The sequence below is a fragment of the Protopterus annectens genome, chromosome 6.part0, assembly GCF_019279795.1.
Source record: "Protopterus annectens isolate FY-2018-M chromosome 6.part0, PAN1.0, whole genome shotgun sequence".
NCBI classification, from domain to species: Eukaryota; Metazoa; Chordata; order Ceratodontiformes; family Protopteridae; genus Protopterus; species Protopterus annectens.
The window spans coordinates 1,331,175,589-1,331,190,373 of NC_056737.1; the positions used below are offsets into that span (position 1 = coordinate 1,331,175,589).

Sequence of the window (14,785 nt, forward strand, 5' to 3'; positions counted from 1 at the left end):
CACCATTCAGTGTAGTTTAAACCCAAACAGACAAATTTCCGCCGTGTCCTCTGAGACCAAATGAATGTATATATAGATAGATATGTTGTGGTTTATCTTTTGTTAGTCGACCAAAAAGCATTCAGTGAAAGAGAAAGTAAGTGTGTGTGCGTGTGTGTGTGTGTGCGTGTGTGTGTGTGTGTGTGTGTGTGTGTGTGTGTGTGTGTGTGTGTGTGTGTGTGTGTGTGTGTGCGTGTGTGTGTGTGTGTGTGTGTGTGTGTGTGTGTGTGTGTGTGTGTGTTATAGCAAATGGGAAAGACTTCAGTAACATAATTAGTTACCACCTTTGTCAATCTGGAATTCAGTTTTATTATAAAACTATTCTTCTTCTTGTAGATAGGAAGACTTAAAACAACGGAGACAAGTCGGTCTTCATTATTGTTTTCATATTTGATCGTGTCGATGCTTTCAGTCTTTTTGGTCTGCACAATGTTTTTGGATCAGTTGTTTCACCTGTTAACAAATCAAATACTTGCCTGCTAACAAGTGTTCAAGAAAATCTGTCTCACAACAAAATTGTCCAAACTTTTTACGGATTATATACAAGACCAGACTAATCCACAAAATTCAGTTCAAACAGTCTTGGATTTTCATGTTGGCAGTGCACCCCAAAAGCTGGCCATTGGAGCAGTACTTACACCTTCACACTTTATTCCATAGTCTCAGGAAGACATAGTCTACAGTTAGTGCATTTCAAAACTCCTCCATGGACCAGTACAGCTCATACCTTTCAACTGACAGGGCCATCCCTGATTTCGTCACAAGCTCAAGAAACAAGGAGATACTGGGATTTTGGATGCAGATCCTTAAAGAAAATAACAGTAACCTTACAGAATATTACATTCATAAAGTAGCAGAAAGTAGCCTAAGAACTAAGCCAACACGAGAATGGTGAAAAGAGATTCTGCCAGTCGGGATAACTGCAATTAGGGATACAGACAATAGGCAAGAGGGGGCTGGAATTTATTGAAGAAACCTAGGAAAAGAATCAAAGTATTGGGAGCAAATTAGAGACGGAAAGGTAATAGAATGGGAAGAGGCCAATAATTTATTTGGACTGCAGACTAGAGATTGCCTTCCCTATCAAGGATTGATGTCAGAGTATAGGCAAAGAGAAAGAAACAGGGGGATCCTAAGCAAAAGATCAGAACAGGTAGAGTTTTTAGTAGAATCTAGAACATAATTTGTTGTTAGAAAAAGGAATAATTAATAGAGCATGCAAAGTACTGCATGATAACTATAACAATCAATCAGTGGAGGTTAGAAAGGATTGGGAAGAGAATTTGGGTAAGCATTTCACAAAGAAATAATGGGGGGATATGTGTATGTCTCTCAAATATGCAACAAAGTCTAGAAGATGTAGGAGTTTTGCTTTGAACTGTTTTCATAGGTATTTTATACCCCAAGTAGACTCCAAAGAATTTTTTATCAGGTGGCCAACAATGTTCAAGGTGTGATGGGGAAGAAAGAGGTAGTTGGGAGCATATTTTCTGGGAGTGTAATGAGGTGGCAGACTTAAAGATTCCCTGCAGACTACTCTGTCAGAGATCCTGGATTAGAAAATTTGTATAACAAAGGAAATATTTTTTGGGGCTGTGATACATAATCGGAATTGCCTAGACACAGCAAAGCCTTATTGAGTCTAATTATGGTAGCTGCTAGAAAAGCAATTACTAAAAAATGGAAATCAAGCTGTAAACCTACTGTACTAGAAGTAGTGAATATAGTAACGGAGATAAAACAACTGGAACTGGAATCTTTAGAAAAGGGTAGGAGCAAATTGCATAGGAAAAAATGGGAATTGTGGGAACAGTAAATGTAGAGGAGGAACAAGGTTTAAAAGAAGGTAGGATTTAAATGACTATGTAATGTTTGACATTGACTGGATAGATTATAAGTGATGTATAATGTTTGCAACTAAAATTATGTCAGTATGGTTTATTTTAATTTATGTTAAGTGTATGATTACCTATGTCATACAAAGATGTTTCTTGTTTAAAAAAAAATAACAATAATTTAGCTCTAGTCCCTCATAATCCCTCCTAAAAGCGATGATTTTGGGAGAAGAGGTGATTGATTACATGTGACAAATAATGACAGTAACTTAGAGTTGAAGACCTCTTTTACTTCAGAAATTGCATGCTAATTTATATTCTTTAATTCTGTCAGTGTCTCAAGTTAAAAGTATTAATATTTTTAAAAGTGTCCCTGATGGTCCCTGATTTTTTTTGGATTTGTCCCTAATTCTGTAGATAAGTGGTTGAGAGGTATGCTTCAGCTCCTGAATCTGTTAGTTCCCAAGAACATTTTCTTATTTCAGAGTACATGGACCTTCTTTGAAGTTCCTGTTTTTTTAGCCCTTTTCTATTCAAAGGTTAGGAACCTTGAATCTGCCTGCCTATCTATTCACTCCACTTTACACAAAATGTAGCCATTCTCTGTTGAGTCCCTCCCCCCCGATATCACTTTTTATCTCTCTCTCACTTGAATGATCAAGTCCCTTGTTTAGCAATCACCACTCTATTGCTTTTTACAGGGCTTTAAATATTGACCTGCTCCTTCTGAACTTTTCAACCTGTCAGCCCTGTGCTGTAGTATTTTAACAAAGGTATGTAACAATATTTGTGTTTATTTAATGCCCCCCTTTTTTTTATAACATACCTACTGCAGAGACTTTTGCTACTGCTTGTCATATGGAGATACCTTCTTCTCCATTTTAGAAAGACCATTCAATCTTCGAGCAGGTACAGGCAGTAGCCCTCACGGTTCCAATGTTTGTAATAGCCTGTACCGCTACAAAGCTCACTGTGATCTGAAGCATTGTCTAAAGTTTGTTACATAGCTTACATGATTTCACCAGGTATATTTCACATTATCAGTCAAGACTGCCATTCCTTAAGTTCACTAACTTGTCTCTTACTGGTCTTCTTACATTCCTGAACAGACTGCACATGTGCAGACTGATTGGCTCCCACTAATGTCAGGGGTGTCAGTTGTAGCTCCCACTAATGTCAGGGGTGTCAGTTGTAAAGTGCAGTGCCCTTGGTTCTTTGTTTTGTGGTCACGACAACACACTGTTCCACCTGCCCCTTAGGCTAACCATCCCCTCGTCTCAGACACTAATTTCCTTATATCATCCTACTAGTAATTCTCTCAATGTTTGCAATCACTCATCTTTAGCTCTCTATTTTCTTCCACTCCATCTCATCCCATCTTGTGAATGCCTCAAGCACCACCATCCTCTGCATTTTTATAAGTGGTCTTGTTCAAACTTTAGTGATTGCTACTTAACTCCTGCTTGCTTTATTGGCAGCATGTATGATATATTGTAGAATGATAACTATATATGTCCTGGCTTTATTGAATATTGTTGTTTTTATCTATACTTTCAGTTGCACATACTTTTCTGAAGTCTGGATATTTATGTTTGTGGTTTGGGAAGAATTCATGCAGAGGAGGAACGAGTGGGGACCATTGAGAAGCTCAGTGACATCACCCAGTACTGTGGGAGACTTATAATGTCCCCCATTAAGTAGACTTTCTCAGTTACTCATAGTTCTCTGAAATCTGATACTGACTTTTGAGGTTTGGGGAGGGTTCATAAGTTCTTACTAAGCTAACAACCAAAGGAGACCATCAGGAAGATCAGCAACATCACCCAACATTGTAGAGACCAACAGTGTCCCATATTAAGCAGACTTTCTCCACATATCACAGTGAAAATTTGTGATAAAAAATCCAGTCATCCAGACTGGTTTTAAATGCTGGTAGAGAAGCACTCTGCTTGATATGTAAGGGAAACTTATTCCATATTTGTGGGAATATGTCTGGTTAAGTGTCTGTCATGTGATCTGGTGGTGTTTATATGATAGTATAGGTTTAGGTCTCTAAAACGGAGGCTTACTTTACCACTGGTTCTGTTTAGGAGGAGTCAGAGTGCTGGGTCATTCAGAACACTGAAGGCTAAGCAGAGATCATCCCTCATGAGATTGGATAATGCTGAGTATAGGAACAGGGCTTTTGATGTATCAGATTAACAAATAGTACTAAGAGTGAAGATATATTTGGGTGAGATCTTAAACTGTTTTAAGTGCTTAGTGAGTTACATGCCAAAGGGTGCATTATATTCAATGAACTTTGTAATAAGGGATGAATAAAGTGAGGCCATAATATCTTTAGACCCTGATGAGATACCATGAAGGATACATTGTGCACTATCGCAGAGACATGGTGATCAAAGGAAAGTCTGTTATCATTGTACATACCCAAGAACCTGATCACTGGGTCAGTTTAAGTGGGTTATTATCTGAACGGTAAGCAGTAGTGATGCTAGAGTTACCACAGGAAATTATGCTGTGTTTCTTAGTATTGAAGACGAGTCTATAATCATACCTCTCAACTGCCCAGATTTTCACAGAATGTCCAGATTTTTGCCTCGTATTTTTGGTCTGTTCCTCATAAAATTCTGGTTTTCTGGCAAATCACTGACAAATATTTGAGGATTGAATTCAGAAAATAATGACAAACATTTGAGTTTCAGCCTTTATACCCTTCAGAAATATCATGTTAAGGCAAAACCTTTTATTCTATCAACTTTCTACTTTTGTATGAGCAATATTTAAAATGTGTCCCTGTTTTTGGGCCTTTAGTTTGAGATATTATGATTTTGCTGTTATTCAGTGTTTTCATCTGTGTGCCATGATACTTTCCAGTCAACTGTTTATTAAATATTGCCTTTATTATAATGCCTTTCTTATACTTCCAGTCCTACCTAACGTTTTACTACATCTTTTGATAGCTGCCTACTCTGATTCTTGAACCTGGACCTCCATTCATATCATCCATTATAAGTGAATCAGTTTTAGCACCATTCCTTGCCTTCTCCTGCACTTCCTCGCCCATTAACAGTCATTTTAACAGCCTGTTTCTCCATTTTATTTTACATTTTTAGGTACCCACCTAATTTTGTACAATGACCCATACAGCTACAGAGCTTAAAAGATTGGTCTGCCCTTTCCAGTGTTAACTTCTCAGCATCTCATTCCAGTGCTATGACAGTATAACGAGGGCTTATAATATATGCATTTGTTTAATTCCCCTTTTTATTATAATACACCTACTGCAGATACTTTTGCTAGTGCTTGTTGGTAGGAGTTCCATTCACCCATTTTAAACTGACTGCTCGGTATTCACACACATGCAGTAGCCCTCACAGTTCCACTGTTTACAGGAGCCATTACTTCTACAGTATTCACTGTGATCTAAAGAATTGTATAAAGTTTGTTATTTAGCTTACTTGCTTTGATCAGGTATATTTCACATTATCAATCAGGATCACGCGTCTTTAAGTTAACAGACTTGCCGGGCATGCACGCAGGGATTGGTTACCACTAATGCCAGTGCTGTCTCTCACTTTGCTGTCATCACACTACTAATTCTCCAACCACCCTCATCTCCTGGAATTTACAGCACAACATTTCCACCCCTTTCCTTACTCCCAAGTATTCTTTTTAAAGTTGTTCTTCTCTAAAACATCATACCACACATTTATCTCCATGAAGAAATGCTTAATTTCTTCTCCTCACCCAGAGCCAGATCATGGTCAAATGGAGACCTAGGCACATACACACAGCTGCACACCCCACCCCAGCCATTCCAGTGTCCCATTACTAGGCTATTTTTTCCAAGTTACCATAAGCCCTGTTCAAACCTGTCAGTGTGCATACTATTTTTTTTTACTTCTACAATGATTACTGACATTTGGATTTAACTTAAAACTTTTATTTCAAATTTTATAGCACAAACACTGATAGACATTTGCTAAACAAAACAATACAGTCTTACAATAAAAACAGACTTAGCGTTTCTGCCTTTGAAACTTACATTCATTAAAGTGGCATTGAAACCCACATTCAAAGAAAATGCATCTGGCCACTGGTGGATCAAGTTTACTTTTGAGCTGTTTTCAAACCATAGATCCCTGGCACACGTCTTTAGGACCATGCATACATGCATGTGTTCTTTAATTCACTTTTCTGATTTGATTATATTAAGTTATATTCCTTGTACAACACAGCAGCACTTGTTAGAGTGTGTTTTAAATGTGTAGTTTTCAGCATGTTTCCAGTAAGCAATGAATCAAAATATATGAACTAATAATTACAAAACTGCCCAATTCAGAACATTTCAACCTTAAAAGGCCACTCAAACTTTTGTCATGACAGTCCACTAGTATCAGTCAATATGCAAAATCTCTGCAGAAGTAAAAGTCATCTGAATAATTCCCCATTAAAGAGATTTGTAAGTAATGAAGAGGTTGCTGCTAGCAAACAACTTTATATTTCAGTGTTTCATCTGCAAATTCAGTACCAGCTGCTCTTGAGAATAGATTTCCTATGTTACATTTAAAAAATTGGTTAGCTGGTAATATTGCAATAGGGAAAGGATGGCAAACAAACAACAGGTTCATAGTTACTAGGCATCTCATCCAAAGGAGGATGCGCTCAGGACTGCAGCACCTTCACCCCCCCCCCCCCTTAAAGTACAACGCAGTATCAGCAGTCCCATCTACATGGTATGGGAATAGAACCCACGTCCTTTTGCATCAAAAGCAAGTGTGTTACCTGTTGTGCTACTAATACTATTTTCAAATTATGTAGCACACGCCGATCATTTGCTAAATAAAGCAGTTGCACATTGAAAACAGACTTAGCATGAGCAGCAGTAAACTCTTCCCTTAAAATTTCACTGAAGCTTGCAGTTCCTTGAAAATGCACTGAGAATCTTACAATTCCTTGAAAATGCACTGAAACTTAAAATTCATTGAAAATGCACTGTGGTAGTTGGTGCCATATCTCTCGACTGTCTACATTTCCACAGAATGTCCAGATTCTTGCCTCATATTTTTGGTCTGCTCCTCTTAAATGTGTGTGTTGTCTGGCAAACTACAGAGGATTGAAGTCACTAAATAATTAATACATTCGAGTTTCAGACTTCATATCCTTCAGAAAATGCAAGATAACAAAACACCTGTTTTATTTATTTTATTTATTTATTTATTATTTATTTAATACAATTTGATGACCGGGGAAGTCCAATGGGCAAAGAAGAGCCTATTTTCAGTGGAGGCCTGGAAAGAAAAGCTCCATAGGTGAAACAATACAGTATATGAGAGCAATATTTAAAACCTGTCCCTATTTTTTTGGAAATTGAGAAGCATGGTTGATGTAGAGGATTCAGGATATTGTTTCTTTTAAGCAAGGTACAGGGTTTGAACCTGGGCAAATTGATTAACCTGCCATCCTTACTTAGGGTATTTTATATATATATATATATATATATATATATATATATATATATATATATATATATACACACACACACACACACACACACACACACACACACACACACACACACACACACTTTCATTTGTAATGGGAAGAAGAAGCATCTTACCATTCATTATTTCACTCCACAGGCGGAGCAACTGTGTATTTAAATTCTGTGCATGAAGGCAGACAAGAAAAGAGGAAGCAGTAGGCTTGTGTGCATCAATGCAGGGGTGTTAAGAGGGGGGTTCTTAAAGAAGACATTTGATTTTTGTTTTTAATTAAAAAGAAACTGTTGTGGCAGCCCCCTGGTCATGGGACACCCTCTTAGCCAATGCAGGCCTCTCCCAGTCAGTGGGCCCTAGGTAACTGTCTAGGTCACCTCTTGCTTGTTCAGGCTGTGTCTTTACCCCACCCTGTCATACAACTACATGTCAGAACTAATCCTTTGCAACATCCTGCCTCCTCTCACAAATCCTCTTACCATTACTTATCGTAATTACATACATCTCCCAAATGAATTCTGTACCCCCTGCACCAACAGTCTGTTACTCCATCACTAGTTACCACAATATGCTATCGCTCCTCCCTTCATCTAATAAGCCTGTCTTTAATCACATTTCTTCAAACTTGGTTATAGCTCCTTTCTCTGTTTCTCCCACCCCACTCCCATTTTTTTAATTCCACTAGCATGTCTCTCCTGATTTCTAAATCCTTACCCCTTAGCTTACTCAATCTTTCCCTCCCTCCTCAACCTTACACCCACCCATAATGTTGTGAATCCACACCTTTCTACTCTGCTCACTTGTAATCTATTCCCCATCCCCTCCACTCTGCTCAACACACTTACTCACACAGCCTCTTTTCACAAACATATCAACCAGTCCCACTCATACAGCCTGTCTACCTTACCTGATATACCTACATGGATCACAATGCTTCATCACCGCTAATTCCACTAGGCCTCGTTTGTTTCTAAAAAGCATACCTAAACATATCTACAAGTGTGCACCTAAAATCCTCATACTTCTAATTAGGGGTAATCAGGATCAACCTTAACACACCTAGCAACCCTCAACCTTCATTACATTACAACCTGATATTAATGCTTTCACCAAGTTGTGGCTTAAAAAACAATCCCCAAACTTTTTTCACCTAGCTTCCTTCCAACAGTTAACATCAATGATGCAAGACCAGGCAAAATAACAGGTGGTAGGACTTTATTATTGTTCAAATTTTGCTTTCATCCTAAGGTGACTGTTGATGCTAATACCTCAATAAACAACAATCCCAAATGGATTCTGGTAAAGTTGCCCCGTTGGATAGGCAGTCCCCTCCTGATTGCAGTCACTTACCTTCCACACCAATTCTCTGTAATAAATTTCAGTCACTCATTGAAAAATCAGTTCAGCCTACCCTAAACATAACATTATTGTTATACCTGGTGACTTTAATCTCAGCTACCTAGGCCACCATTCAAATAACATTTCTGGATTCTTTGCTTACTCAAATCTCCTGCCACTTCTGCAGTCCTGAACTCTGACCACCATGCCCTTCTTGATATACTAATTACAAATGAACCCAATAATTATTTCCAACGTAACTGTTTGTCCTCCCTTCTTTAGTGGTCACTATCCAGTCACCTTCAAAGTTAAGAGCTAGTCTGTCAACCTCTTTCCTATATCACACTCATTCAGACCGAAATCCACAGAATAATGCTAATCTTAAAAATCACCTGTCCTCTGTAGGCTGGTGTCACATCATCTTTTCTGAAGATTTCAGCACTCTAGCTGACACACATACCCAAGACCTACTTCATCTTCAAAACTAATTATTTTTACTTGCTAAAAGATTATGCAAACAAAATAACAATGATTGAATTAAAAAGAAAACCTTAAGAAGCTTCTGAAGTTAAGAGATGATTATTGGAATTCATGGAAACAAAACCCTTCCTCTGAGAAGCAAAAAAAACTTTAAGTCCTTCCAAAAGCACATGCAGGCACTAACTTCACCTTATTCAAGATAAACAAATCTCCTTTCCAGGTAACCAAAACACTTCTGGAAATTAGTTAACCTGATAACTGGCCATAAACAACACACAGCAATTCATCTGCAGATACACTCCACTGTTCTGGAAGCCAACTCTCCTGCCCCAATTTCCTTAAAGAAAAAGCTTGCTTCCAGACCCCCAAAAACTAAACTTCACTGCACAAACCACACATTTTCAGTTCTTGCTAAAAAATGTTGGCATCACTGCCACTCTACCTAAAAAAAACTGTCCACTTACTCCAAATTTAGATCACAATGCAAATTTTTTCCCCCAAAGAATTCCAGGATAGATGTGATCACGTGGGCTGCACTTAAGATTTATACGCCAACAAACAATTCCTCAGTCTCAGACAACTTCTGTCTCTTTTCTTGAAACACATAGTTCTGTACATTGTATGGGGAAAAACACTTTTCTTTTCAGTCTTCACGATCAGTCTTATGCAACAATATAACTATGTGTTTTACTATTTATTTTCTTACAAGATTTACTTTAGAATGTTTGAACTTTCTATATGTGTGTTTATATAGGAACTTTCTATACATTTCCATATGAACATCACATATAGTCTAGGAGTTAGTATTCTTGGATTTCATCCAGGCATCCTGGGTTCAACTACCGGTATGGGAATGGGACACTCGGGAGAGGCTGGGTTGATGTTAGCATAATGGTTAAGGCATTTACCATACAGACCCAAGTTACAGGGTTTGATCCTTACCAATGAGTTGGGAAATTTGGCTATGCTTAAATTGTCCCAAAAGGCCTATGGGAAAGTGGTTGTATTCATCCAGGTTGTGTCTGAAACTGGTCATTTCTGATCAGTGCACTATCCTGCTAAATAAATATAAATAAATTGTGGGCGTGCGAGTGTTTGTTTTGTTTGAGATGTATATATATATATATATATATATATATATAGAGAGAGAGAGAGAGAGAATGAGGGTGAAAAGGAGAGAATCACACACACACACACACATATACATATGCAAGTGTGTGTGTGTGTGTGTGTGTGTGTGTGTGTGTGTGTGTGTGTGTGTGTGTGTGTGTGTGTGTCTTGATATACTCACACAAAGACAGACATGAGTGCTTTTCCACAGCTAGTTGGATTGCTGGGAATCTACCTTTTTCACTTGCAAAAAAGTATTATTAAAACATAGTTTTTTATATTTTCTCATTTGTTGTGAGCAATACAATGGTGCATAGGTTGACATTGCTGCCTTACAGTGCTTGGTTATCCAGGTTGCTTCACAGCAGTGATGTCTTCACAGAGTCTGCACATCCTCATTGTCTCCATGTGGGCTTTAACTGGGTGCTCCAATGTCCTCATTCATCCAAGGGTGGTAAATTGGTGAACTGGTACTTCAGTAAATTATCCTCAAGTGCCTGGGGATGCACCTGACATATTGTAATACCATTATATAATGTCATGATTAAAAAAAACAGACTCTTACCTTTTTTAAATAGTATCACTTGTGACGTCCCCTCTCTGGGCAAGTAATCAAGGAGCCTGAAACTTCACCACTGACACTGGAGAGGGACGTTCACTTGGAACAAACATGGATACACCCAGTATTTCCAGATGCAGCTCTCTGCATCAAGCATACTTTCCCTTAAAATCATACAGGGAACACACACAGTCTGGTGTCTGGGTTTCCCCCTCTGTCCAGATCCCAATAAGACTCCCCACTGACACAGCTGTAGGGTTGAATCCTCAGCCAAGTGTCCAAGCTGACCCCTCCAGCACCCTTTCTGTGAAAGAATGCTTCATGTCCCTGCTCCAAGTAGCTGACACATGCACACATTTTGAGGTTTGATTTTCACACATGCACACACGCGCACACACACACACAGACACACACAAACACACCTGGGAAAGGCTGGCACAGATTTACTAGCTATGCCCCCTTCTGCCCAGACTATAAGTTAGTTACACTGTCACCAGACACCCAGAAGGCAGCTACTTTAAGGGTCTATATTATATCATCGAACGCTTAAAAAAACGAACGCTGATTGATCGACCTAATTTAAGCGAAAGCTTACAATCTCGAACTGTCAGATCAGATTTTTTTCGCTGATCCAAAACACATACACACAACACAAGCACACCAAACAAACAGAAATCCACACACATACACCTAAAATCTGATACCTAACCCTACACTAAACTATGCACACACCATTAACTACCCACTTACCTTAACCCAAACCCTAACCCTAAGGTCCGTCACTATCGCACACTCACCTCACTCGCTCCCTAACCCTAACTCACTTAAATCTGCCCTAACCCTCATGTCCACTCAATCGCACACACACCTAACCCGAGCCCTAACCCTAACTCACCTAAATCACCCTAACACTCACATCCACACAATCACACACTTACCTGAATCCGACCGGTAACTTTCCACCATAACACTGAAAATACCAAAGCAACAGAAACGGACAACCAAATTCTTTCCCTAGGAAAAAATTTGAGTTTCTGCTGCATCGATATTTTGCAGTTTTGCGAAAATAAGTTCGATCAACCAGTGTTCGCTTTTTTAAGCGTTCAAGAATATAATATAGACCCTACTTTAAGGCTCACAAGGGTATTCAATTATACTGAGTTAAATTAATACTAATACAAATTATAGTGTTTGGCCAATGCAGTAAGGCTTCCAAGAGTGGCCACAGTGTCACCAAATAGATATAAGTCCTGTCAAAGTTTAAAATAAAAGAACAAGAAAATACTAAATATCTATTTACAATCAACACAAGAGTTTTAGTCACTGAAAATATTAAAAATAACACAGGAGGACAGGTTTACACAGTTACATAAAAACAGTACTAACTAATCTCACTATATTTCCTGACTGATCTGAAGAATTATTATTCCCTTGTCAATTACTAGTGGAAGGGAAGATGAAGTAGGTAAGGGGTCCTTCTTTGTCAGGTTACAAAACAGAGTGCTGTGAGACTTCAGTCTCACCTAGTACTAAACATTATTTTTAGTGATGGATTAGAAAATGACATCACATACATCTAGTCATCTGACTTCTGGTTCGCTTGCTCCCCCCCCCCCCTTTGGCTAGAAGCTGTCAGGATTTAGCACATATGTGTCAATAATACACACACACACACACAGCCTTGCTAAGATCTGCTACAGCTCCTGGAACCTCCACCCTTCCAGAGTAGCAATTCGTTCTCCCCAGTGACAATGCAGGAAGCTTCCTAGGACCAACTTTTTGTCTCTGGCTACATTGAGAAATGTAAGATGCAATCTTGATGGCCTAAACCAGGTAGTTTAATTTCAAACTATTTCCAAAGTTTTAGATTAATCTCTTCTCTTCCAGTATCCTCTGTTAAAACATACGAATTTAAGCAGTTACAGTAATATATTTATATTTCTTCTTCTGTTCAGCAGGGCACACTGGTGTTTCATTTTTAAGACAAGCAGCTTTACAAAAACATTTTTCAACACATGCATCTGTATAAGCCAGTTTGATATACAAATGACATATAATTCATTACAAAACTCCAGCGAGCTGTGGTGGCATATGTTACACATCACTGCCCTAGTTCTCCTGACATAACTGGCAATACTCACATCATCACACTGCTGTATATTTTAGTCTCAGTATTTCTGTCTGCTTGTGATGATGCATCATCACAAGTTAGTAGCGACAACTTTTGGACCCACTAAACTTGTCCATGACCATGACAATCTGTTTGTACTACTCTGTTATAATGTAGTGAGTAAACTTATAAGTGTAGTTTATGCCGATTGTAAAATACAGGTGAAATAATACAATGAGCTGGAAGGCATGTAGTAGGAGAACCGATGAATGGTGGGTTTATCTTGAACACAAATCTGCTATATCTGTGGAAGACATAGTTTTAATGTGAAGGCACACTTCATATTTATCTATTTTCTTAATTAACCATAAAATGGTAACCATGTGTTTTTGATGTTTTGTTTAGCTGCACCGATTTACGTTTCTGTGCACCTACTGATCTCATTCTTAGGATGTGAAAGACTTAACATCCCAAATGGAGTACACGGTGCATTTCAACTGAAGATAAAAGTGTGTGCACTGTTTAATGAACAGTATTTTGTTTAGTTCAATTTTTTAGTACTAGCATTTGCAGTAGAATTAATGATCATAGCAGATATACATAAAACATGTATGGTTTTCTCATAGGATATGCATTTTCTTTCAGATTTGACTTTGAATGTTTGGAGAACAGTATGGAAAACTCCATGGACAAATCCAAACCATGGAGCCGATCAATTGAAGATTTGCATCGAGGAAGCAACCTACCATCCCCAGTAAGCAACAGTATCACTCGGTCTAGCAGGCATTCGACTCTACGGTACGTCAGCAAGTCCTACATGTTAGCACACAAGTTGTTGCTACAATGTACCATTAAATTTGTGCAGCTTCTATTGTTTCCAGAGAACACCAGAACAAAATTTAAGATGCTCTGTTTATGGAACTGACTATGCTTAAGTTAACTAAGGTACCTTTAATGCACCCATAAATCATACATGGGATACATTTGAGATACATATTGTTAAAGCCAACTTGTGGTGGCAGTTTTAGGCTTTATTCTCTCAAGTGGAGGTGAAGGCAGGCTGTTGGATGTGCAAATTGATAATCTTAGACCAAATCACCACCAAACAGTGTGGCTCTTAAGAAATAATTCAGAGAATCATGGTGTACTATACTGAACTGTTGTATTTTAGCTGAGCTGACTTTTTCAGAGCATGAGAAGAGCAGAAATCTGAAATTAAAAAAATAAATACAGCAAAGTCCATCAAATAGAATCAGACAACACATATTCATTAGATGGTTTGCATATACATGAAGAGGCATGTCAAAGTAAGTAGGAAGAAGAATATGTTTGTAGGCAAAGAGTGAAATGCAAAAGGCAAAGATGGTGAACTGGAATTTCTGCTAAAGGAGGACAGTAAACATCGAAATATACAAGAGAAATGTTCTTTATATATGTGTGATATCAATCCATTTAGAAAAAGATGTAGATGAGCTTTTTTAAGTTGTGGTTATTAGAGGTATGCACTCTAACTGAATCCACCTGAAAATGGTAAAAGAATCTAAGGCCACAAAATATCTTAGAGATTATGGAGAGTGGTAATGGTACCTGGGAACTGCAGGAAGGTTAGTTTGATGTGGTGATACTTAGGAAATGGAAGAAGGTTAGTCCAATGTAGGGGTACCTGGGAAATCCAAGAAGGTTAGTCTGATTAAGTGGTACCTGGTAAGTTGAGGAATTAGCCTAATTCCTCTTAATAAATGTAAATAAGAGAGAGGGAGAACATTAGGCAGTATTTATGCCAAGATTCAGAAACAGGACTGGTCATGAGTGG

General features: G+C 38.3%; 1 protein-coding gene across 1 annotated transcript in view; it reads left to right on the plus strand.

Annotated features, from left to right (window-relative positions):
* FMNL2 (formin like 2) overlaps window positions 1-14,785 on the plus strand; it is a 1,741,163-nt gene that overhangs the window by 1,027,295 nt on the left and 699,083 nt on the right. Inside the window, exon 6 of the mRNA XM_044074902.1 lies at window positions 13,618-13,770. Within this exon, the coding sequence (XP_043930837.1) occupies window positions 13,618-13,770 (153 nt within the window). The remainder of the gene's footprint in view (window positions 1-13,617; window positions 13,771-14,785) is intronic.